At 40.1% G+C, this 25,143-nt stretch overlaps 1 protein-coding gene across 1 annotated transcript in view; it reads right to left on the bottom strand.

The window, feature by feature from the left end:
- Positions 1 to 25,143, bottom strand: part of LOC126260636 (uncharacterized) — a 206,337-nt gene that overhangs the window by 94,690 nt on the left and 86,504 nt on the right. Inside the window, exon 13 of the mRNA XM_049957973.1 lies at positions 11,553 to 11,781. Coding sequence (XP_049813930.1) covers positions 11,553 to 11,781 — 229 coding nt within the window. The remainder of the gene's footprint in view (positions 1 to 11,552; positions 11,782 to 25,143) is intronic.

Raw genomic sequence — 25,143 nt, 5'->3', positions numbered from 1 at the left:
AACACAAATGACTAGTAATGATGCAAGGTACCCTACATCACACAATATATGGTGGCTTGTGGAGTATGTATGTAGATGTAGATGTAGATGTAGAGCCCACAAGGCTCTGCTCCTCATCTACTGGGCATGTGCAGTACACAGGTGACCTGTGGCACCATGTTCACACCTTCTTCAGTTGTGTATGAACAGCCTGATCTCTCACTGATATTACACAAGATTTAAATAACTTAAATATGATGCTCCAAAGGAAGAACCTACTGATTATCCACATTCATGGTTGAAGTCCATCTATCTGAATAGCACGCATTTCCCCCCTCCCCCACCTGTCTTTATATCTATGAAATAATTAAGCAACCCATTTTTCAGTTGCACATGACACTGTGCCTTTCGAAATGCAATGAGAAGCAATTGATTTACAACATTAAATTCTGTTCAGCGATATGTACTACAGTGGCACGAATTTGCGATGTACAGGTAAAAGTGCTTCCCAAATGACACTGAAATGTGATTGACATCATGTCTATGCTTGGGTCAACATTTTGTTGTGATCAACTAACTTTCTTTCTTTCTTCTTTTCTTGTCAGGTAGAAAAAAAAAGCTGTAGAAAGATCATAGCATTACTATCCAAGACTGTAAAGTTTTCTGCATCTTGTGACACTACAGAATCTGATGACATATATTTCATCAGCTGTGAATAAGAATCAATGTCATATACCAAATCTGTAATAAAATGTTAGTATTTTTTACTTGGGTGGAATATTTCTGTTAAACAGTCAATGTTAACTCACCACACTGCATTGTTATGTGAAAAGTGTTGACTACCAACGTAAGAGCCATTACTCAAGCTCTGGTTGTGGGCACTTGGTTGAAGCACACAACTGAGTTTGCTTTGGCCCGATAGAGGCTTCTCACGCTGGAACATCCTGTATCAGACCATGCTTTTCACATCCTTTCTTTTGATACAGGGGTCTTAATCACAATACTACAGAAAACTTTCTTGTATTTCTGTTTTTGGTAAAGCACCCCAATACACTCACATCTCACACTCCCCTGCATCCACCTCCTGTTAGTTCTGTTGTGTTTCTTGACTTATCATCTATAACAAGAATTTTATTCTCATTTGATGCCTCCTTAAATGGAAATTTGGTAACACATATTAATTCAGCATAATTCCAATTTAACTTCATGTTTTCTACATAAAATATTTCACACTCTTCTCCAGATGTCACTAACGATCAGAGATTGTGCGGACTTTCATTTGATTCATGGTGTACATTAGAATATTGTTTTGATTCCCCAGAGATTTTTTTCTCTGTCTGAAAATCTGTTCTACAGTCTGAACACATCATTCACATTAATGTTGCAACATATTGTTAATTCACCTGTTACTGGACGGCAACAACATACACCCCCCCCCCCCCCCCCAACTCTACCAGCAGCAAGATTCTTACTTGTATGAGCAGTATTCGTTGAGTCCATAGCTATACAAAATCCTTCCGCATCTAGGATGAGACAATGAGTAGGAATAGAAGTAAAAAGGTTAGTAAAAAATGGCCTCACATTAAAAAGGCAACAGACATTACAAATTAATTGCAAAATGTTAAATGAACTGAAGTAAACTTTACATTTTTCTAAGCTAATTTTCCACAGCTGATATCACTGAACCTGTCTTTTTTTGTGTTGGTAAGTGCTATTTAATAACATCAATCATCAACTTGGTCTGTGGAATAATTTTGTTTTTACAGATTTCAAAACAGTAGTATTGTGTATGTAACCTTCAAATCAGTAAATGGGAGTTTTCTCTCCGTATACAATTCTTTGTCGGTCAGTTAATCACATACGTAAATTCAACCAACATTTCCAATAATTCATACTTGAGTGACTAAATTCGAATATATTCGTATGTCTCTTGAAAATGAGCCATATGAAGGATATTGCAACACTGCAGCCACACATGTAAACATCAAGAAAATGTGCAATATGATATAGAATGAAATGTGCTTAGAACTGAATAAGCCACAAGTATGCCATAAGTATATTGGAGGGAGAGTAATATAGATTTTACATGGAGAACCATTATGAGAATCTTTGGAGTGAAATGGAGGCAGCATTCTTTAATTATAATATTTAATTGTAATAGTCAAAAATAAATGTGAAAATGAATTTCACAGGTTGTTTGGACCACTTTGAAAATGATCTACTAATTTTGTGAAGTAATCTAGTACTGGGGATGAGACATGGATCAATCATCCCTTCAGTAATGAAACACAAATCAAGGCAATGAGCCAAAGTTGATGGCATTTCACAAAACAGGACAAAGTCAAATTTTATCTGCTGGAAAGATTATGGTCAGCATTGTCAGAGATGTGAAAAGGCTTTTCTTCATCTATTGCCTTGGAATCGATAAACCAGAAACCAGTAAATACTAGCAAAATCCTCCGTAATAAATGGATTAACAAAACATGTAAAAAGATGACTGGAATACAAATGGGAGAAAACTGAGGTGGTAGTAATTATTCTTTTACTTATTTGTTAGTTAGGCTCTAGAATCACAATAATCTTCCAATGATTATAACAGTTCTCAATAAATTATTCCAAAATATATGATCAAGTTGAGACACTGTTTATAAAATCCACATTTCAGTCACTGTTGCAAGTGACCTTCATCAGGGTGACATATTTCCAGCAAATACATTACCTTGTTGAATGCCATTTTCAACAGTGGCAACATCATGATCTCGTACATATCTAGAAATATTTTGCTGAAGGTGATTATAGCCACTGAAGCCTACTCTTGCACATATTAATAGTTGTTATTTTTTTAAGCAAGATGTTTCTCTTGAGTTCACTGTGTCCAGCACAGCTCTCTAAATCTACATCTATACTCTGCAAACCACTGCAATCTGCATGGCAGAGAATACATCCCAATGTACAAGTTAGTAGAGCTTTTTCTCATTCCATTCACCTATAACGTGTGGGAAGTGTTTGACACCTCCATGCCTACTGTTATTAATCTAATCTTCTCCTCAAGGTCTCTATGGAAATAATATGAGTCATCATTTAAAGTCACCAGTTCTTGAAAGTTTTTAAGTAGTCTTTCTTGGGATATTTTAAGTCTATCTTCAAGAGGCTGCCAGTTCAGTTTCTTCAGCATCTCTCCGTGACACTCATGGCACCATTAGGTACTAGTTCCCAGTTTCTCATATAAAAAACTCTCAAAATAACATTATAGTCGTTCTGAAGATCTTTTGGTTTTAAGTCTCTTATTTTTGTATGCCCATTTCCTATATATTTTTTTCTAAATTTCATGTATCAGGATAGTCTTGTTCTCGGATCAAGTCAAGGATGTTGAAGGTGTGTTTCATCCATTTAATTACCTTTTTTGCACAGTTTCCTTTTTTTTATCTTTTTCTTTCCATTTTTAAGAATGTATTTCTTTTATTGGATTCTTTATGTTAACAATTTTGACCCAATACATTGTGTATGAACGTTCTCTCTTTTCTTTTTAATTACACTAACAAATAACAAACATCTTTGAGAAATGATATGACACTTGGATGTACACACACACACACACACACACACACACACACACACACAATTTATGTCAATTTTGGAGAGTTTAATTCTGGTATTTATGGAGAACTGTTTTCTGTTGCAAATGTGTTGTTTGTCTCAAGAATCTATTTCTGGCTCCTGCTGTCAAGGTTTCTACTCTGTCACATATTTAAAGCTACTTGCATACGTATTTTAATGGTCTGTATTTGGAGCTTAGTGGGACTGTGTTTTCACAGATATTAAACATTACTTTCACTTCTTCAAAAGATACTTGCAAGTCAGTTTGTGCTGCTACTTCTCTCAGTATGTTAATTTGTTCTGTCGCTGTTTCACAATCTTCTGTCAATATGGCTATGCCATTTACAAAAGCTAAGCATTCTATTTCCACACTACTCTTGTTAGTCTCAAGCATGAAAAATTTAAACATGTTCTGAACCTTTAATTTATTTTGCAATACTTATATCATCTTCTTTTTTTTCCCCACACACACAGCTGAATTACAGTGACAAAAGTGCATTTCCCTGCCAACCTACTGCTTTGCTTCAAATTGTTTATTGAACGTCCTTGGAATTTTATTTTGGACTCGCTATTAGTCAATGCTGTTTTTCATCAACTACCACTTCTGACAGTACGTTAAGAAACACGTCATGTTTAATCGAGTCATACGCCTCATTAAAACTGGTGGAGGTCAATATACGAATATATTACCTTTGTGTCGGCAGAAAACAGCTTATTGATGTTTCCAGGTGATGTCAATAACAAATAATATTTTTAATCAGGACAATGGATTGAACTGATAGGGCTAGAAGGACCAAACTACGAGGTCATCAGTAACTCCATCTTATATGTGTACAGCAGGAAAGGATACAGAAGACAAATCCTGATGAACTCAGTTGTAACCAAGAGTCAATAAAACCAAGAGAGAGAGAGAGAGAGAGAGAAGCAAGTAGAAGTGAGAGTGGGGTAAGAGGGTGAAGATGAGGGAATTGTTGTGCTCAGAAAGCATCTGAAGGCCCCTGGGACATGTTATGGGATTGGAGACGTGCCCTCTGCATGTGAAAGGCATTCCCTCACCCTCGATTACAACATGAAAACTAGCAACGTGGACAAGTTTATAAGACCTCGGGGAAGAGTCCAATGATGACAAGACAGTAAATCAACAACAGATGTAAAAAAATAAGAAAAATTACAACGTGGGAAGGGCAGGAATCACACTGGACCACTGAGCAAGTGCAGATATGGGCCCGCTGGGTCAAAGCAGCCAATGAGGCAATGTGACCTACCTCACAGAAAGGAGTAGAAACCACCCTTACAGGTAAAATGTAAGGCCAGATCAGTCACTTTGGCATCATCCGCTAGCACCAGAGCATCTGCTAGCAGGTTGAGAAATCAGTGCAGACAATGTGTTCTGAAACACTTCACTATCGGCAGGGAGATATCACATTGTAGACAGTAAAACCTAGAGACATCCTCACACAAACAGCCACAGCCTCCAAAGTCATATTGAGTGGCACATGTTCACTATAGACAAAGAGTCCAGAATGTACATGCAACCTCCGCCCAATGCTCTGTCATAGTCAGCTTGATTCTTAAAATAACCCCAACAGGCACAGAGGGCTGGGGTTCGCAATGCTGGGAACAAAGTTTCCTAGATGGCAATGCAACCATAAGGGGCATCCATAAGACAAATTTTAGCTCAGCCAGATGGTGGAAAAACCAAAACAGTTCTGCTGAAAGATCATGCTATTCGTTTCCAACACGGGGTTGAAGGAACCAATGAGGCATGTCATGCCCTAGTGTTGCCTGCTTGCCACTGGTTGCAAGGATACAGCATCATTACACATTGGTTCTGAATCAGTTGGTGTGGGTGATGTGGTGCCACAGGAGCCACCAGGAACTCGGTATAGAGGTGGAACATGAGGGGTCTGGTGGCAAGTGGACCACCGGAACCTTCGTTTCCCTGGAGGTCTTCTTTTTGTCCGCCTTTTCCTTGGATGATTTCGATGTCCGCAAGGGCTTGTTTACCTTAGTTTCAGGGTCAGGGGAAGAATGTTTAGCTTTACGACCAGCAACCTGTGTTTCCTTCAGCCACTGGTTGATATTCAGTAGTAGATCTGCAGAATCCTGCGACAGGAGTGTTGGTGTGTTCCAAGGAACCTCTGCCTGGTGACAGACACCGGAGGAGGGTGTTGCACCTCTGGCTGGGGATGAAGATCAATATCCCTGGTGGGTGGGCAGTCGACACTCCAACAGTGTATGTGGAGGAAACAGGAGGAGGAGGGGCCCCAGGTGAGTGGAGGTAGTTTAGTGGCCCCAAGGGCCTGATGTAGAAGGCACAAACTGCATTATAGCAGTAGCAAATGTCATCTCCATATGTACATAATGCAAATGCTCACATTTTGTTTTGGCCTCCTGATATGCGAGTCGGTCGAGAGTCTTGTGAACAGGGGGAATCGTACTCCCCACAGTTGACATAGCAGGATGGGCAGGGTTGGCCAGGTGGGGTGTGGGGTGGATGGCTACTGTGTTGGATTTTGGGCATAGCACAAGGAGCATTGGCTGAAGTTACAAGGAGAAGACATGTCCCCACTTGTGAATTTGCAGTACCGCATAGGAGGGGGAACATACAGCTTCACATCACAGCGATAAACCATTGCCTTGACCTTTCAGTAAATCGGTCACTTTCAAGGGCCAAGACGAGGACCCCAGTATCAACCCTATTGTCCTTTCGTCACAACAGGACATGATGGATGAAATGCATACCTTGTCGCTTCAAATTGGCACATAACTTGTCATAGGTCTGTAAAGCACGTCATGGAGGAAGACGACATCTTATACCACACTGTGACTGTTGTAAGGTGGTGTTAGTTACAAGAATGTCAACTCAATTGCTTGCAACAGGTGAGAGTGCCCGCAACTGAACAGGGGATGCTGTTTTAATCAGAACTGAATCACTTTTCATTTTCAAAATAGCTGCTACTTCCCAAACCTGTCCTCAAGGGGTTCAACAAATAATAATGGCTTTGTGGTCTCCATAGCAAACTAAGTGTTGTGGGGAGTATTTCTCTCCTTGTCTGTTTGCCCTCTGTCCCTTGCATAGCAAAGCCAGGGAAGGAAACATTGCGGAATAATACCCCTCTGCATTGCATTAGTCCTTTCCTTCAAAAGAGACTGCTGGGGCCATGTTGACACCAGTGGAAAAAACGTTTGTATTTGCAAGTCATCTGCCTTGGTGCCACCCCCTCTGAACATCGACTTTCCTCATGGGCATCAACCACCCACAGCAACAGCAAACTAGCTCGTTAATCATTGCTAGGAGTCCTTGTGCCCCAGCCACAATGGGCACATACTCCTTGGCATACATGGGGAGTTTCCAGCTCAGGTACCAGTAGTACGATCCCTGCATGATCAGGGGGCTACCACCATGCAGTACCAGACAACCCCCCCCCCCCCTCCCCCGCACCCCCCACCCACACACACACAATGGAATGGCTACGGTGTTGGGTTTTGGGTGTACTGCTTTTGCCAAAATGGAAGGGTGCAAAGACAGAAAGGCACAAAAAATGGATTATACACAATATAATGAAAGATGAAAGGTTTTAGAAAGTGCCGGAAGACAGGATAGTGAGTGTTCAAAATCGTAAGTCAAATCCAAGCACAATTGGTGCCAAGAAGACTATCCAATGGAAAGGTACAGGGAGAAATGAAGGAGGATAGACTTGCAGCATGGAAAGGGAAGAAGCATTGTATGGGGCAGGGACCCGTGGCAGTCAAGCACAAAACAAAGAAATGGGAGCCCTCTGGTGGGGAATCAGGACAATTTGTCTGCCCACAAATCTACAGTGGATTTTTATTAAAAATTGTAGGACAAACTACCATGTTCCTTAGTATTATCATTATCTGGCTTCAACCTACTCTGAGATATAAAGATATTGTTGACTGGGAAATGTTCTGAATCTAATGAATGTATTAAATTCAACTGAAAGGCTGTGACATATATATTCTGCTAATATTCCTGAATCACACTTCAAATGGAATGCACATGCAGTTCGACAAGATGCATTAGTGTCAAAGAGAAATGTGTGGGAAAATAAAGTAATTTTTTGACCTTAAGGGACAGCCTTTCCACGAATTAAAGGAAACTATGACTACTACTACTACTACTACTACTACTACTACTACTACTACTACTACTACCACCACCACCACCACCACCACCACCACGGGGTGTTCAATATGCATTTGGTCTACACAAAAAAGTACATCAGCTGCAAGAATCCCCTCTACACACTCAAGAACTGTGTGTCTGGTATGCATCATCACATAGCCAAATAGTCATTACATTCTTTCATGGCACAGTAATTAGTGAGCACCACATACAGATGATGCAACAATATCTAAACACTATACATGAAAATAAGTTCTTACCTGGCAAAGTGAACTGGTTACCTGGCCAGCATGGCAGCACCTTTATGTCAGAGGAGGAGGGAGAAGAGGCATTACTAGAGGACACTCCAGCAGTCTTGTGAGCAGAGCAATGTCATGTTTCACGGTTTTAAGTGCCACTGAGTGTACTCCCAGTTAATAAGAAGAATGAAAAAAGGCATACAATATATCTCACCATGGCTGCTCTCGATGCTTCATTGGCAGTAATCATAAAATGATCTTCTTCACTGAAGGTAATCGGTATTCATTGAGCACTACAAACAGACGCTGCAACGTTTTTTAGACACCATACATGATAATCAGCTATTACCCAGCATAGCAAAATGGTTACTTGGTCAGCATGGCAGTACCTTCATGCCACAGAAACATGGAGAGGCATTACTGCCGTACAGTCCAGTACTCTTATAAGCAGATCAATGTCACATGTTAAACGGTTGTATGTGCCACTGAGTGAAGTGTCCACTAATAAGAACAAAGAAATGGCATACAATTTATCTCACCAAGAGTGCTCTCATTGTTTTGCTGGCAATATCCATAAAATGACCTTCCCCCCTGAAATCACTGTCTTCAACAGCTGTGTCTGTTGACTCATCATCTGGAGTATCAATTGTCGATGAAAATCCTCCCTTTATGTTTCTGTCTTTGAGGGGTGTTCAATATGCAATGCAACACATTTTCTTCAGCCAGTATTGGCTGATAAAATGTGGAATTTGTTGTGGGATTTTGTGGAATATTTCCACTTCAGCCTTTATAGTTTCATGACATTCCAATAAGTAGTCAAGCTATAAGTAGCCTTCAAAACGGCATTTGTAATGGAAGGGCATTCCAAGCAGAGAGTAGTCACTGAGTTTCTTTTGGCGGAAAATCAGACCACTGCAGACATCCTTAGGCATCTGCATAATGTCTACGAAGACCTGGCACTAAATAAAAGCATGATGAGTCATTTGGTGAGGTGCCTGTTATCACTGCAACAATGCTGCGCAAACCTGTCTGATCTCCCAAGTGCCCACTGGCCGCACACAGCTGTGACTCCTGCGATGTTGGAATGTGTGGACACTCTTTATTTGAGGTAGCAGACGGATCACAATCAAACACCTCGCTACACCATTGGGCGCCTCTGTTGGTAGTGTTGACACACACGTCCACTACTTGGGGTACTCAAAGGTTTTTGCCTGTTGGGTTCCTTGTTGCCTAACACGAAACCATAAAGAGTAATGGAGGATCATCTGTGGAGAATTGCTTGCATGTTAAGAGGCTGCTTGACAATTTATTTATTTTTTATTAAACATCATCACAAGCAATGAAACATTGGTTCATCACATTGATCTGGAAACAAAATGGCAATCCCTGGAGTAGCGCCCGCCAGCTCTTCTTCAAAGAAAAATTTCAAAACTACACTCTCAGGCGGTAAATTCATGGTGACAGTCTTTTGGTACTCTGAGGGGATTTTTCTATTTCATGTCCTCCTTCATGCTGAAATGATTAAATCTGAAGTGTACTGTGCTACCCTCAAGAAATAATTTCTGCATGTTAATCACCACAAAAATGCAAACGAACTTCTCCTTCTTCATGGCAACGCAAGGCAAAGTATGTGAACCCAAGAGGAGCTGACAAAATTTCATTTTTTGGATTACTCTTCCTCATTCATCCTAGAGCCTAGATTTTGTACCTTCCAACTTCCATCCGTTTGGCCCAATAAGGACGCACTCTGCAGGCAAAACATTCTCACAATAGAAGCTTTCCCCCCCCCCCCCCCCCCCCCCAAAAAAAAAAAACACACACGCAAGCAAATGCAATTCACACACACACGACTGCAGTGTCAGACAACAGAAACACTGCCTGAGACTGCACTCCTGTGTGTGTGTGTGTGTGTGTGTGTGTGTGTGTGTGTGTGTGTGTGTGTTTGTGTGTGTGTGTGGAGGGGGGGGGGGGGCGCGAGCACGTGCACACGTGTGCATGTGTATGTGCCTATTGGTGATGAAGGCTTTAATGGCCAAAAGCTTCAATTGTCAGAGTCCTTTGCTTGTGCCTATCTGTGACTCAGCATCTCCACTATATGGTGAGTAGCAACTTTCCTTATCATAATATTGTTACATTCCATACTGGATTTTCCACTATTAGATTCATATTCTTGATGTATTAGAACTATCGATCTTATTGTTTGCAAGATTCCAGATCAGTTCTGTAGGACTTATGTGTAGATAGTGTGACAGCAGTCAGAAGGGAACCAGTCTTCCCGTAAAATTTTGTCAATGCAATTTAGAGCAGATGGTTTATACTCCTTAAATAATTAATGCCAAAAGTTCAAATTTCCTTGTTTCTATGTACTTTCTGTCCATTTCTACATGATAGTCCAAAGTTTTTCTGTTACAAGTATAGGAGAGAAGTGAACGTGAAAAGAATTATTGCCTGACACTATTTGACAATTCTCTCACCACACTGTAAATTTGCAACTTTTATTCACAGTGTAGTGTGTATGAATCCACAGTTTGTCTAAAGAAACTATTTAATTATGATGTTCATTTCTTTTTATAAAAAGTCTAATGAAGTATGCTATTTTTGTAACTGTGTTCTCATGTCCACACATAATTATTCGTTCATTCTGGAACCTTTAACAATGAAATTTCATAGGTGGAACAGTTTTTCTCAGAGTTTCTTTCTTAGCCTGGAGGTCTGCTTCTGTGTGACAAAAGCTGTGAAGTTTTTGCAAAGATCGTATTTAAAAAATTGTTGTCTAATAACACATTTATCTACATCATGGATGAAATATTTATTATATGCATTTTACTTATTCTGCTTTAGTGCTGATCGGCTCAGCACTGTGTCCCTCCTTCAATTTTTACACTACTGACACACTCAACTCCTGATTCTCTCTCTCTTGGTAAAATTAATGACTACAACAGCAAATTAATGTGGCTAGCCATGAAGGTATTTTCGGTGGTCACGTTTCACTCACATTCTGTGCTCACACTGTCAGCTAACAATGCGGATTACTTTGAACTGGAACATGACTCAACCAAGTAATGTGACCAACTGATTTCCCACTATGGCTGGTAACCACTTTACCTTGCTGTGTAATATAGTACTCGTGGTCCCAGCAAGACAATGTTACTGCTCATACAGTCAACAACAACAACATTTTCTCAGCTCATTGTTTTCATGGACAACCCATCCTAAAGGGCTGCAGTATACAATTGCCTGATTTATCCCACTTGATTTCTTCTTGTGGGGGATTCTTATGGACTCTGCTCACACAGCTCATCCTCACACTATTCTTGAACTGCACAAAGAAAGCGAACAATGTATGGCTGAAACCACTCAATACATGCAGCGACATATTCTATCACGTGAATTGCAGAATGTATGCCACTATCAGCTATTATTGTAAGCTAATATTTTTCCTATTAGGTTCTGTTGCTTTTTGAACACCTTAGCCACAATTTCTACTTCTACTGCTACTGTTACTACTACTTCTATGTTACAACTATTATTACTGTTACTATTACTACTACACTAAAGAAAATCATTTACTATTCTTTTATTCAAACCTTGAAATTCTGAGGTGGAACAACACGGCATAAGCCAAATTTCTCTGCAATTGGTCGTATCTTATCTATGAACTCAAGGGGGTCCTGAAATTCTTTCTCAGTGGGCCGAAATGTAGGTGCTTCCACCAACTGTGCAGCACCACCTGGAGCTGGGAATGCTGATGAATTGACGGGTGTAATCACATAATTTGAATCTGATGACTTTACACATTTTGCCTTTGCAGGACCCCTAGAATTACAAAAAAAAAAAGGTAAAATAAACATTTACTACAATTTCATATGTTGAAGTGAGTTCTGCTATAAAACTAAATAACTTCTAACTACAGCATAACATACTATACATGCAATGTAACTTGGCACTTAGTGCACAATGGGGTGGGGTTCTGGAAGCAGTGGAACTGGTAAAAGTCAGCTGGTATTAAGTCATTTCCATCTTAGTAAACAATCCTGTTCACAAGATTAATTGAAACAGCGATAAGATTTTGGCAACATGAAATCATTTAAGCAATTGTCACCTCTGTGTATCAACTCTGCTCTGCTTTCACAGAAATGTAGCTGCACGTTTGTTTTGTATGCTATCTGCCATGTAACCATTGCTATCACAAATTGCTTACATCTTTTCAACTGCGTCTTGTACTCATCCACCGCAGCACTCGAGGTCACAGAACCAAGTTACGACACCTGAAGATGGGCATATAAGAGCTCAAAACTGAGCGTGTGATAAATGAAAGAACGTTATAATTCTAGCGGTATTTTCAACCTCTGGCTTACATCTTTGTTCCAAAAAGGAGGCCCCCCCCCTGTGTAAAGTGCCAAGTTATGTTGCCTGTATAATATCAGACTATAAAAGAAAAATATATTACACTGCTTAAAGGTAAAAGTCATATTCGCTTTATCACACATTTATCTTCAAGTGAACTGTTGGCAATGAAAGACACTTTCAATATTAGTTAGTGAAAAAATTAAATGACTGTTCTCCATGAAGTAAAAATTCAAATTTTTCCCCAAATTTAACAGTGAGATAGTATGAAAAGCTCATACATCTTAGTCATAACCACATAATGTAATTCACATGCATCAAAGCTTGGCAAGTATACTAACAAAAACTGTATTTCAAAAAGGACCGATGTCATGGCTGAATAAAGAGTTTGGTATTGACAGGTAGGAAGAAAAGGAAGCAAGATGAATCCAACTAAGAAACAAGTATACAATGAATTTCTAAGCCCTCTTACAAAAGATAAACTGCCTTCAAAAAAGTCTCTCGGTAATTTTCAATACAGAAAATTGTAACTGGAAGCTTGGGATTACTTAGAAAATGGATGAGGGAAGGGCTGTGTTAGAGGTGAATTGCCATGGTGACAGGGTATATGGACATGAACTTACAAAATGCGAAAAAAGCAATTACAAATAGTACTACAATGCAAAGGATGCCACTGTGGGACTGCTGGAATCACTAATCAATTCTTCATTAAAAAAAAGGGCTCTAAGCACTATGGGACTTAACATCTGAGGTCCTCAGTCTCCTAGACTTAGAACTACTTAAACCTCACTAACCTAAGGACATCACACACATCGATGCCCAAGGCAGGATTCGAACCTGCGACTGCAGCAGCAGCGCGGTTCCGGACTGAAGCGCCTAGAACCGCTCTGCCACAGCGGCCAGCAATCCTTCATTACAAATGGAATATTTTCACCTCATTATATGACAAGTGCCACATTAATGTTTAAAGTATTCATGCACTCACTTTTTACATTTACTGAAGCCTGTGAAGCCTCAACCTCATCAAAAGCCCCAAGAGTAAGATCACAAAGATCTAGTATCCTGGGATTTTTCTCATGCTAGTGTTCTAATGTCATCTACACTGCCTCACAGAGACATGAGGAAACTGATAATTGGACATTATTATAAATTTTGCCGAAAATTTTATAAATTCACTGAGTGATACAAAATGCCCAGATATCAATAAAAAGCTTGAGGGGAAAATTCACACAATTTAGCCAGGTCTTTGCTTCTAAGCTATGTTGTAAGAATATCTTACAAAAAAATTAAGTAATGTAAAAAAACCTGCACAGCTGCAATGTACAAGAAATTGGCTTGCACAATGCTGCCCACGCCCCTATTATTTGGTGAGTTGTCACCCTTGTCGTTTAAATTATTTATAAAAAAATCTCTAGTTCAAAATAGGACTTGTACGAAAGCTAGCATGTTATCAGCCTTGTTTATGTGTGTGTTGAGGACGCAACATATCTGCAGTTTGTTTAGTTGTTGCCTTTACTCTTAAATTCTTTACATTTTCATAGAATTTTCCATTAACATACACTCATGCTCATAAATTAAGGATAATTGCAGAATGTGGTGCCACACAACGTGGCACTACACAAAAAGTGGCGCTAATAGCATAGGCACATAGGGAACACGCGACACAGATCTGTAAGTCCACAATATTGGTGATACGTTGAGAAAACCGTCCTGAAACACTTGTGCTACAAAATGCCACTGTTTCCTGCGCATGTACCCCGACATCAATATGGGATATGATCACCATGCACATGTACACAGGCCGCACAATGGGTTGGCATACTCTGGATCAGGTGGTAGAGCAGCTGCTGGGGTATACCTTCCAATTTTTGCACCAGTGCCAGTTGGAGCTCCTGAAGTGTTGTAGGGGTTTGAAGACGTGCAGCGATATGTCGATCGAGAGTATCCCAGACGTGCTCGATGGGGTTTAGGTCTGGAGAACAGGCAGGCCACTCCATTTGCCTGATATTTTCTGTTTCAAGGTACTCCTCCACGAGGGCAGCTCAGTGGGGCCATGTGTTATTATCCATCAGGAGGAAGGTGGGACCCACTGCACCCCTGAAAAGGTGGACACACTGGTACAAAATGACATCCCGATACACCTGACCTATTACAGTTTCTCTGTCAAAGACATGCAGGGATGTACATGCCCCAATCATAATCCCACCCCACACCATCAAACCACAGCCTCCATACAGGTCCCTTTCAAGGACATTAAGGGGTTGGTATCTGGTTCCTGGTTAATGCCAGATGAAAACCTGGCTAGAATCACTGTTCAGACTATACCTGGACTCTTCTGTGAATACAACCTGGGACCACTGTTCCAATGACCATGTACTGTGTTCTTGACACCAGGCTTTATGGGCTCTCCTGTGACCATGGGTCAGTGGAACGCACCTTGCAGGTCTCTGGGCAAATAAACAATGTCTGTTCAGTCGTCTGTACACCGTGTGTATGGAGACAACTGTTCCAGTGGCTGCAGTAAGGTCCCGAGCAAGGGTATCTGAAGTACTCCGTGGCCGTCTGCGGGCACTGATGGTGAGATATCGGTCTTCTTGTGGTGTTATACACTGTGGACGTCCCGTACTGTAGCACCTGGACACGTTTCCTGTCTTTTGGAATCATTGCCTTAATCATGAGATCACACTTTGTGACACATGGAGGGCCTGTGTTACAATCTGCTGTGTTTGGCCAGCCTCCAGTCACCCTAGTATTCTACCCATCATTATGTCATCAATATGTGTTCTTTAAGCCATTTTCAACACCCAGTCACCATTAGCATTCTGGAAACGTCTGCACACTTACTCGCTGCACCGTACTCTGACCTGCACCAAGACACCTCTGCATATGTGGACTGCTTCCAACGCCACCGTGCGACGACCGCAGGTCAATTACCGTCTTTACTCGAATCTAAGCCGCATTTTTTTCCCGGTTTTTGTAATCCAAAATCCTGCAGCTTAGAATAGAGTGCAAAGCGGGAGTTCTGAAAAATGTTGGTAGGTGCCGCCACAACTAACTTCTGTCGTCGAATATATGTAGCGCTTCGCAGGCACAAAGTTAAATACTGGCACCAAAACCTCTGCGTCAGTAAATAAATTTAAAAAAAGGTGGAAGACGAGCTTTTTTTTTTTCTCCGCCCTGAGTTTTGACCACTGCATTTTCATACATTATCCAACGAAGTAAATACAAATTCCGTATTGTTCATCTTCGAATGTAGCAGCATTTCAATGTACTACGAAAATCCAACTGGCAAGACTGTTTGGGATGTTTGTCAATATGGCCAACTCTGCATTCTGAATTTTTTCCTACCTGTGAGAAGAGATGGTTGCTAATAGGAACTTTTATGAATTGTGAATGACATGCAGTATTCTCTTCACCATAATAATAATAATAATAATAATAATAATAATAATAATAATAATAATAATACAAATATAAACATTTTGCCATGTATTCTTTCGTGTTTGCTGCTATCTCATTTAAATCCTGTCTGTCTAATAAACTACGAAACTAGAGTGAAACAACAGCAAACGCGGAAGAATATACATATCATGTCATGTTTATACTCGTATTATTCTTATGCCGAATAGTGATACAGTCAGAAACGAAACACGGCAATTGATTAGATTTTTAAATCTAAGATGACTAATTTCTGTGCAGAATGTAATATACAAAAGAGGCGTCTGCAAAAATTTTGAAACGGAGAAAAAATTTTCACTAAACTCTTGTAAGCAGCGGTAGCGCGCACAAAAGCAAGCCATGCCGCGAGTGGCGACAGGTCGTAAACACTCATTATCAGAATGAGACAAACAATGCATGACACAGTACAGTAATGCATTTTCAGCTTTGAGTGACGTAAACACCTATAACAAAGAGAACGGCACTTATCAGATCAAAGAAAAATAAGCAATCAATTCAAACCAGACGAAACATGTGAAAAAGGAAGGGTTCCCGTATAAATACGGACGGAGCGCCTGACGCATAGCAACGGCAATCTGGTAAAGCTTAACTGCTAAGCTTACAACTCGAACCAAACTACTATAGCTGTATAGTCATTCATTCGACCTAAATTGTGTCTCATATTACAATGGACCAACTTTGTTTCAATTTGTAAGGTGCGGCCTAAAACTTTTCTCTCCCCTTGAATTTCGAGTCTCAGATTTCACGTGCGGCTTAGATTCGGGAAAATTTTTTTTCCTCGTTTTCGAGTCTCATTTTTCAGGTGCAGCTTAGATTCGAGTGCGGCTTAAATTCGAGTAAATACGGTGGATAGGTTTCATTCGGACTGATGCTTAAAGGTACTGATACTGTTCCTTGTGATATTACGCACAGTAAAAATTACAAAATGTCTATGAAAGTTTAAACATTAAAATCAAGATATTGAGCACATCACAGTTCATACCTAAACTCATCACTGACTCATTAAAATTATCTTCCATTATGACATGGTCACACTGGTTCCTTTGCAATGAACTGGGTTCTACCAAAACCCTGCATGCAGCCATTTAGCAGGCAAGCTTGTGTAAAATAATGGCAGAAACCTATGAAGGATTTCTAATGCAGGATTTACTCTAGTAGTGGCATTAGACTGATGTAACTAATCCACTGTTATTCATACTTTTATTTCTGCCAACACAACTGCCTTCTGCCTTGTTTTTGAAATTTATATGGAGCTCTGAGAACAGGTGGAACGAGTCTTTCACTTTTATATACCAAGATATAAGAATGTAATGTTCGAAACATGTACAGTACATGAAATCTATACATACATAAATTACAGACCAGGGCTGCAGTTTCTTTCTGTATGTTTGGGATAATATCACCAAAACTGTAGGACCCAGTTTTCACTAATAGATGGACTGATTGATTCATGTACCTAATTTATAAATATTTTGTACAAACTGATCGAACTATGATGAATTAAAGCCAGCCATCACTGCAAAAACAATGCCATTCAAGATGGCAATTTGGGCCACAGCTTGTACCAAAAGAAGACGCACACCGACCTATACTTAAATGTGAGACAGCTGCCACCACCCAGCTCAAAGGAATGGCATGCTCAAAAGGGCTTGCACCCTCTCTGAGAATGAAAGTTTCAACAAAGAACTTGAACATATGAGAGCAGTTTTCCTGAAGAGTGACTTCAAGGAGCGGCAAATTTGAAGAGCCCTTCGTTCCATGCCCTCTGTACAACTGGCGGAATCAGAAGAGGATTCTCAGGACATAGTGATTGCATATATTCCTTTTTGTGGCGTGTTATCTAGGAAGACAGAACGAATTCTCCAGAAACATCTTGTGAGAAATGATCTTGGACTACAGAAATCCAGGGTCTGTCAAAATACTCTGCCAATGTGGTAAGACATACATAGGTCAGATGGTGCATACTGTCGAACACCAACTGCGTACCAGATTGCAGCAGTTTAACAGATTGTCAGTCACAGAACATTGCCTGATAGAACTGCATGGAATGGACTATGACCATAACCTAGGTTCTGAAACAGATGTCCAACTTCTGGGACTGTGTCATTAAGATTCCAGTAATAAGGTAATCACTGATAAGTTGTGACAGCACATACATCCCAAGTAGGCATGGGATCCTACTATCAGAATGATCAAGAAGAGAAATGAGATACCAGACATCAAACTGACATCGGGGGCAGGTGGAGGAATAGCAGAGGTGCTACCAGTATGCACATGTGGATGCAAACCTAGTACGGAGCATCGTGTCAGCAGGATGAGTGGGGTTATGGATGCTGTGTGTGGACAGCTGACACAGCTGCTGATCAAAGGGAGAGGGGCAGGGGATAAAAGCACAGTGCCGGGCCCACCATCAGTCAGTTCATCAGAGAACCTGATGATGACAATGTGAATATTTGTTGAAATACTGTGCCCCTTAGACACTGACGTCCGGCAGTTCAGTTCACCTCTGAACCATTTTGGAATGACATTGCCATATAGCGGCACAGCTGCCGTGACTCCAGAGAGCAGTGAGGCTTGAGCTGAATCCAAGTCAGGCATTGTAGTCTAGAAGTAAAGTGCACATCTGAAAAGCAGAAAGTTGTGGGATTGAAACATACCCAGATCGCAGATTTTCTTTAACTCAGCATTCACCTCTGTCTTTTAACTTAGCATTCACCTCTCAATGACGTGGAGAATCACCAGAAATGAATTGTGATTCAGATTACACACTGCACTGTGGGTCATCTTTCCCCAATTGGACAATTGGCTACGAAGATACAAGCTGCCGATGTGATGCCCAATTAGAACACCTTCTCCAGGCCATTGAGCACCACGAAATTATTACACACACACACACACACACACACACACACACACACACACACACAAAATTCAAGCTTTCGCAACAAACTGTTGTGTGTGTGTGTGTGTGTGTGTGTGTGTCAATAACGTGGAGAATCACCAGAAATGAATTGTGCTTCAGATTACACACTGCACTGTGGGTCATCTTTCCCCAATTGGACAATTGGCTACGAAGATACAAGCTGCCGATGTGATGCCCAATTGGAACACCTTCTCCAGGCCATTGAGCACCACGAAATTATTACACACACACACACACACAAACACACACACACACACAAACACACACACACACACACACACACACAAAATTCAAGCTTTCGCAACAAACTGTTGTGTGATATATATATATAGTTATAATAGAGGGAAACATTACACATAGGAAAAATATATCTAAAAACAAAGGTGATGTGACTTACCAAATGAAAGTGCTGGCAGGTCAACAGACACACAAACAAACACAAACATACACACAAAATTCAAGCTTTCGCAACAAACTGTTGCCTTATCAGGAAAGAGGGAAGGAGAGGGAAAGACGAAAGGATACGGGTTTTAAGGGAGAGGGTAAGGAGTCATTCCAATCCCGGGAGCGGAAAGACTTACCTTAGGGGGAAAAAAGGACAGGTATACACTCGCACACACACACACATATCCATCCACACATATACAGACACAAGCAGGCATATTCAAAGACAAAGAGTTTGGGCAGAGATGTCAGTCGAGGCGGAAGTGAAGAGGCAACGATGATGTTGAATGACAGGTGAGGTATGAGTGGCGGCAACTTGAAATTAGCGGAGATTGAGGCCTGGTGGGTAACGGGAAGAGAGGATATATTGAAGAGCAAGTTCCCATCTCCGGAGTTCGGATAGGTTGGTGTTGGTGGGAAGTATCCAGATAACCCGGACGGTGTAACACTGTGCCAAGATGTGCTGGCCGTGCACCAAGGCATGTTTAGCCACAGGGTGATCCTCATTACCAACAAACACTGTCTGCCTGTGTCCATTCATGCAAATGGACAGTTTGTTGCTGGTCATTCCCACATAGAATGCATCACAGTGTAGGCAGGTCAGTTGGTAAATCACGTGGGTGCTTTCACATGTGGCTCTGCCTTTGATCGTGTACACCTTCCGGGTTACAGGACTGGAGTAGGTGGTGGTGGGAGGGTGCATGGGACAGGTTTTACACCGGTGGCGGTTACAAGGATAGGAGCCAGAGGGTAGGGAAGGTGGTTTGGGGGTTTCATAGGGATGAACTAAGAGGTTACGAAGGTTAGGTGGACGGCGGAAAGACACTTTGTCTTTAAATATGTCTGCTTGTGTCTGTATATGTGTGGATGGATATGTGTGTGTGTGCGAGTGTATACCTGTCCTTTTTTCCCCCTAAGGTAAGTCTTTCCGCTCCTGGGATTGGAATGACTCCTTATCCTCTCCCTTAAAACCCACATCCTTTCGTCTTTCCCTCTCCTTCCCCTCTTTCCTGATGAGGCAACAGTTTGTTGCGAAAGCTTGAATTTTGTGTGTGTGTGTTTGTGTGTCTATCGACCTGCCAGCACTTTCGTTCGGTAAGTCACATCATCTTTGTTTTTAGATATATTTTTACCACGTGGAATGTTTCCCTCTATTATATATATATATATATATATATATATATATATATATATATATATATATATATATATATATATATAGCGGAAATACCTTAGGGGGAAAAAAGGAAAACTTTAGAAAACGAAACCGAAACGCAGGGGAAAGAACACGTTTTGGAAAGATGTCTGATGTGCAGCAAGATGTACACTGCACATTTTTGTATGACGAAAGTATAAATTCAAATTACACCAAACACCGCATGTTACTTTCCGAAGGATTGAAATCGAGATTGTGATGTGCTTTTGTAAGCCAGTCATAGCTCACGTCAAGCGATTTCGCCAGCCGATGACAGCGGATATTCGGAGCATAGGACACGTGATGTAGTCAGCCAACAGCAACATCACTTAAGAACCACGAACACACAAATAGGAAAAGGTAATGGTTTAAATTGACATACATAGCGTTGCTACAAGAAAAGAAAAGAAAAGAAAAGATTTCACATATAATGTTGGTCTCTAAGATTAATAAGTTGCAAGAGAAGCTAAGCTTTCACACATAATGTTGATATTTTTTGCGTGTGTTACACTTTAAGATACATCACACAAATGCGCCAGTAAAATTTTTATCAACGACATAAATGTCTGATCTTCTGGGCTCAAAAATATTCTAAATGGTCGTCCTCAAAGATTTGATTTTTGAATGAGAGTCAAACGCTCTGTGATTTAAGAAATTCATCAGACATTCGCGCACGGCGTTCATCTTGTATCAATGTAAATTACTTTACTCGAAAATAACGCTTTACTAACAACCATTTGGAAAATTTTCCTGCAACCTGTTAGAAATAGATTCGTTTCAGCAGTTGCGCCAGATGACAGGCGTCGCCGCGCTTGCGCAGCTACGATGACACAGGAAGCCCGTACGTTCGTACTTGTAAAACATTAAAAGATCTTCCATTATGTCATACAAGAAACAAGACATTAGAAGATACTCCAAGAGCATGGAAATTTTGTGAACATTACTAAAATGCATAATTCGGCTTAAAGTGCACATTCGTATGTCAAGATTCAGATGTAAAATTTCTTGGAGTACCAGTACCGTATTATCACATGTGGAAATTAAAATGTCCTGTGGTGCCTCTCCTGCCCCAGTCAGCTGGTTTGACGTCCTGCCCCCTTTAAAAAAAAATCTCACAATTAATAGTGGATGGGATTATTTGTAACCGGCAGAACAAGAACTCTTCAGAAAATTTGCAGTCTTTACTGCCTATTAGCTAATAACTTGCTGTTTCGTGTGACATAAAATTAAATATAGGATACATAAAACGAGTAAAAACAAGACAGAACACACTTCTTCAATCCTTAAAGTCCTTGCTTTTTTCCCTCTCTAATCTTGTCACAGGTTTATATGGCGTACTTTTCTTTCTGGGAAGGAATCTATTACGTCATCAAAGTTCGTCAACATTTTGCTACATTAAAAAATGAAATGTCATTGTCTAATATTAGAAAAAAGCTGTTAATACAAATAGTACCCAAGACTGGTGTGGCTTCTCGATCTGATTATGTGTATTTTGTCACTGCTGGATAAAATGAAATAGGCCTGCATAATATTGCAGCAATTTTGTAACACACACCAAATAAACGTTCATAAAAATGTTATAAAAATAATGCGACAGAATATAATTCACGAGGTACCAATATCAAATGCCTATTAGGCATAGTACAATCAAAAAGTTTTATGTTAGGAAATAGTTTCACATTTCATTCATACTCTCTAGCTTCTGAAGCATGAGATCAAAAAGTAGTAGTACGAAATTTTTATATAAATTTGGAATCGTCATATTCTTCCGTAATTTGTGGGAATCCCCACTTCTTCTCCTTCCTCGTTCTAACAAACAATCTTGTCATCACGAATTCTGTAGCTATTCCTGCCAGTGTCAAAATTTATTCTCTTGTTAACTTCACTAATCCTGCCACAATCACCGGTTTAGTTATCCCACATTTATTCTCCGGTTAGACGTTATTACGTGTTCGTACAACGCTTTTTCCGCGCTACTTCCAGAATAGAACTTTAGCGGCTGCTAGCCGGGAACTGTATAAGTGGCCCTTAGTAGTGTAGAGGTTTGGCCTAAAATTGTCAAAATTTCATTTTCTTGGATCACGGAGAAGACAATACGTAATCTTTGTGACCTGTTATTCCTGTTAGTCGTTTATTTCCACTCTGGTAGTCTGAATCTATGGAATTCGCTAGTAATTATAATAACCCTGATCATTTGCAAATCCAGTCAACCAAATAAACAGCGACTGTCATTCACCCTTTCGGCTTTATTCGCTCAGCTCGTATACACCCATGCCCTTTTGTTTGCAGTGAAGTTTATTTCTAGATGCGACGGGGACTCCTCTGGCAGAGACATCACGTACACTATGCACGCATTCAAAAATCAACTTACGATTCATTCAGAAATCAGAATTTGATGAAAAACCAACAGGGATGCCTTCAGAATCATATGAGTAATCGATAGAGCAAAGTGCGCTGGATGCTAGGCGCTTTGTGAAACAAGGCCCTTTTACTCAATAATATGAATTGCCCCCCCCCCCCTCCTCCCCGCCCCCGAAACTGCCACCCGGGGCAGATACCCTGATTTGCCCCCGCCCAATAGTTCCGCGCCTGTTGGACATACGTGAATCTGGCAGCTTAGGCACACCAGTAAAATTTTTTCAGATAGTATCTGGCTGCTTGCTGCTATTGCTTATACAGCTGACTGCCACACTTTTGTAGCCAGAAGCGGGAGAAGGTATTACTCATGCGCGACTCAAATGCGTATGCACATAAGCTCGCTCGCAACTGCTCTAACGAATCTAATGTAAACAGTTGTGATGTCACGTTCATCGGAGGCAATCTGTTGTTATGAAACACTGCATAGTCTTCCTGAAGCCTTTGACACATTTTGCTGTTGGCAGACGTTTGTATGAACACTGTATTTTGTTCTTGTATATGGTGCATTTAAGTTTTATTTTTTTTTTTTTTTCTCTCTCGTTTGTGTTTTATTGCTGCAGTATTATGCTGCAGTAGCGAGATACAGTTATTTTCTTTGTTAGAGTATTGGTTCTTACCAGTCAAAGTTACAAAAATTTAACTGAAAAGTAAAACAATGAAAAATTCCCAGAATTCTAAAAAATTCCCGGGTTTTTCCCGGTATTCTCCCGGATGAAAAAATGCCCCGGTTTTTCCCAGATCTCCCGGTTGTCCCGGATTGTATACACCCTGTTATTATGGCATAATGCCATACATGCCAGGAGATGAAAATGTGCATTTGAAATTCAGCGAACAGTTGAAACTAGCCAATAGTGTGGAATGAAATGCTTCATTTTTTATCAATTGACTGCATCAGCAGAAAACATTAATAAAAGCCACATTTATTTAGCAAACTGACAAAAATAACTTCATTGTTCTGCAAGGCGATTAATGCTTAACTGCCAAAAATGTGGAAATAAAATAAAATCGGAAAACTGAAACTAAGAACAGCCTTACGTGATTATGTGCACGTATTTTAAAGTGCGTGATAGCTCCCGGCCACAGAAGTCTGTTTTGTTTTCGTTTGATGTGTGAACTGTAAATGAAGAGGAAATAGGACATCGGGAAACAGCAAAATCACTAAATATAAACACAGATCACTATCCTCTTCCCCATTAAAACCCAGAGTGCTCTGCACATGGGTGAATCTGACAGCTTTTTTCTGGGTAGCAAGACTGTTTCTGGCTACTGCTGCAGCCAGACTTCAAGTAGCCAGAAGTGGAAGAAGGTACTGCTCATGTGTACCTCAACTGCACATGTGCACGAGCAACTACTCAAAACAAACTTAATGTAAACAGTTGTGATGTCACGCTCTGCGGAAGCAGTTTGTTGTTATGAAGTATTCCATAGTCTTCGTCCTAAAGCCTTTGATGCATTTTGCTGTTTATCACTTCTTACCAGTCAAAATCACAAAAATTTAACTGAAGACTAAAAAAATGAAAAATTCCCAGGTTTTTCCCAATTTTCTCCAGATAAAAAAATTTATGGGTTTATCCCGATTTACCAGTTGTCCCGGAACGTATACACTCTGAACTATCATTTTGATCACTTGTATTGAAGTACTTCCTATGTCTATCATGGGAAAATATAAGTATAAAGTAACCAATAAATTATCATAAGTCTTACAGTTCACGAAGGATATGGTGAGAAAGTTGACTGTACAGTTTCTGGTGAGGAATTTAACACAGGATGAATCAGTAATGTAATTAATATGAAGTAAAACAAACATGAACTTTCGGTTCAAAATAAATTGATGAGTTAAAATTGGTAGCTACTTTTCAATAAAAACAACTACATATATGGAAAAACAATTTACAAGGCAAAGAGCTACGTTTCCATAACACACTGTGACGAACAACAAGTGTGTTAGGTTGACAGAATGCACCACTGATAGAACATGCTCTCAAACAAAAACAAATCAGTTATCGCAAATTTAGCTGTCCCACTTGCTATTGAACAACTAATTAATGATACTAAAGAAGCACACTTTATGAAAGTTTAAATGACTGTCTTATGCTATTTTGTTTATTTTTTTTATATATTTTACATTGTGGTGTCACGAATACTGCTTGCAGCATGTGCCTTTAGTCTGAAGATAGCTACAGGCTGCTTGAACTTTGTTACAGCATTGTGAAATGCTCATTTTATTGTATGGTAAGAAATACATAAGAATAAAAGATGTTCAAAATATTTCAGCTTACTTGTCAATTCTCCAGCAACATCGATTTCAGTTCAGTTCCTTTATTTGTTTATTCAGATAAAAGTACTGTAGTTATTGCCATGAATCATCATCAATTTCACTTAACTACAAATA

This window comes from Schistocerca nitens, chromosome 5 (assembly GCF_023898315.1).
Source record: "Schistocerca nitens isolate TAMUIC-IGC-003100 chromosome 5, iqSchNite1.1, whole genome shotgun sequence".
In the NCBI taxonomy this organism is placed as follows: domain Eukaryota; kingdom Metazoa; phylum Arthropoda; class Insecta; order Orthoptera; family Acrididae; genus Schistocerca; species Schistocerca nitens.
The sequence above is the reverse complement of the archived record's forward strand: the minus strand, read 5'-3'. Positions and strand labels throughout refer to the sequence as shown.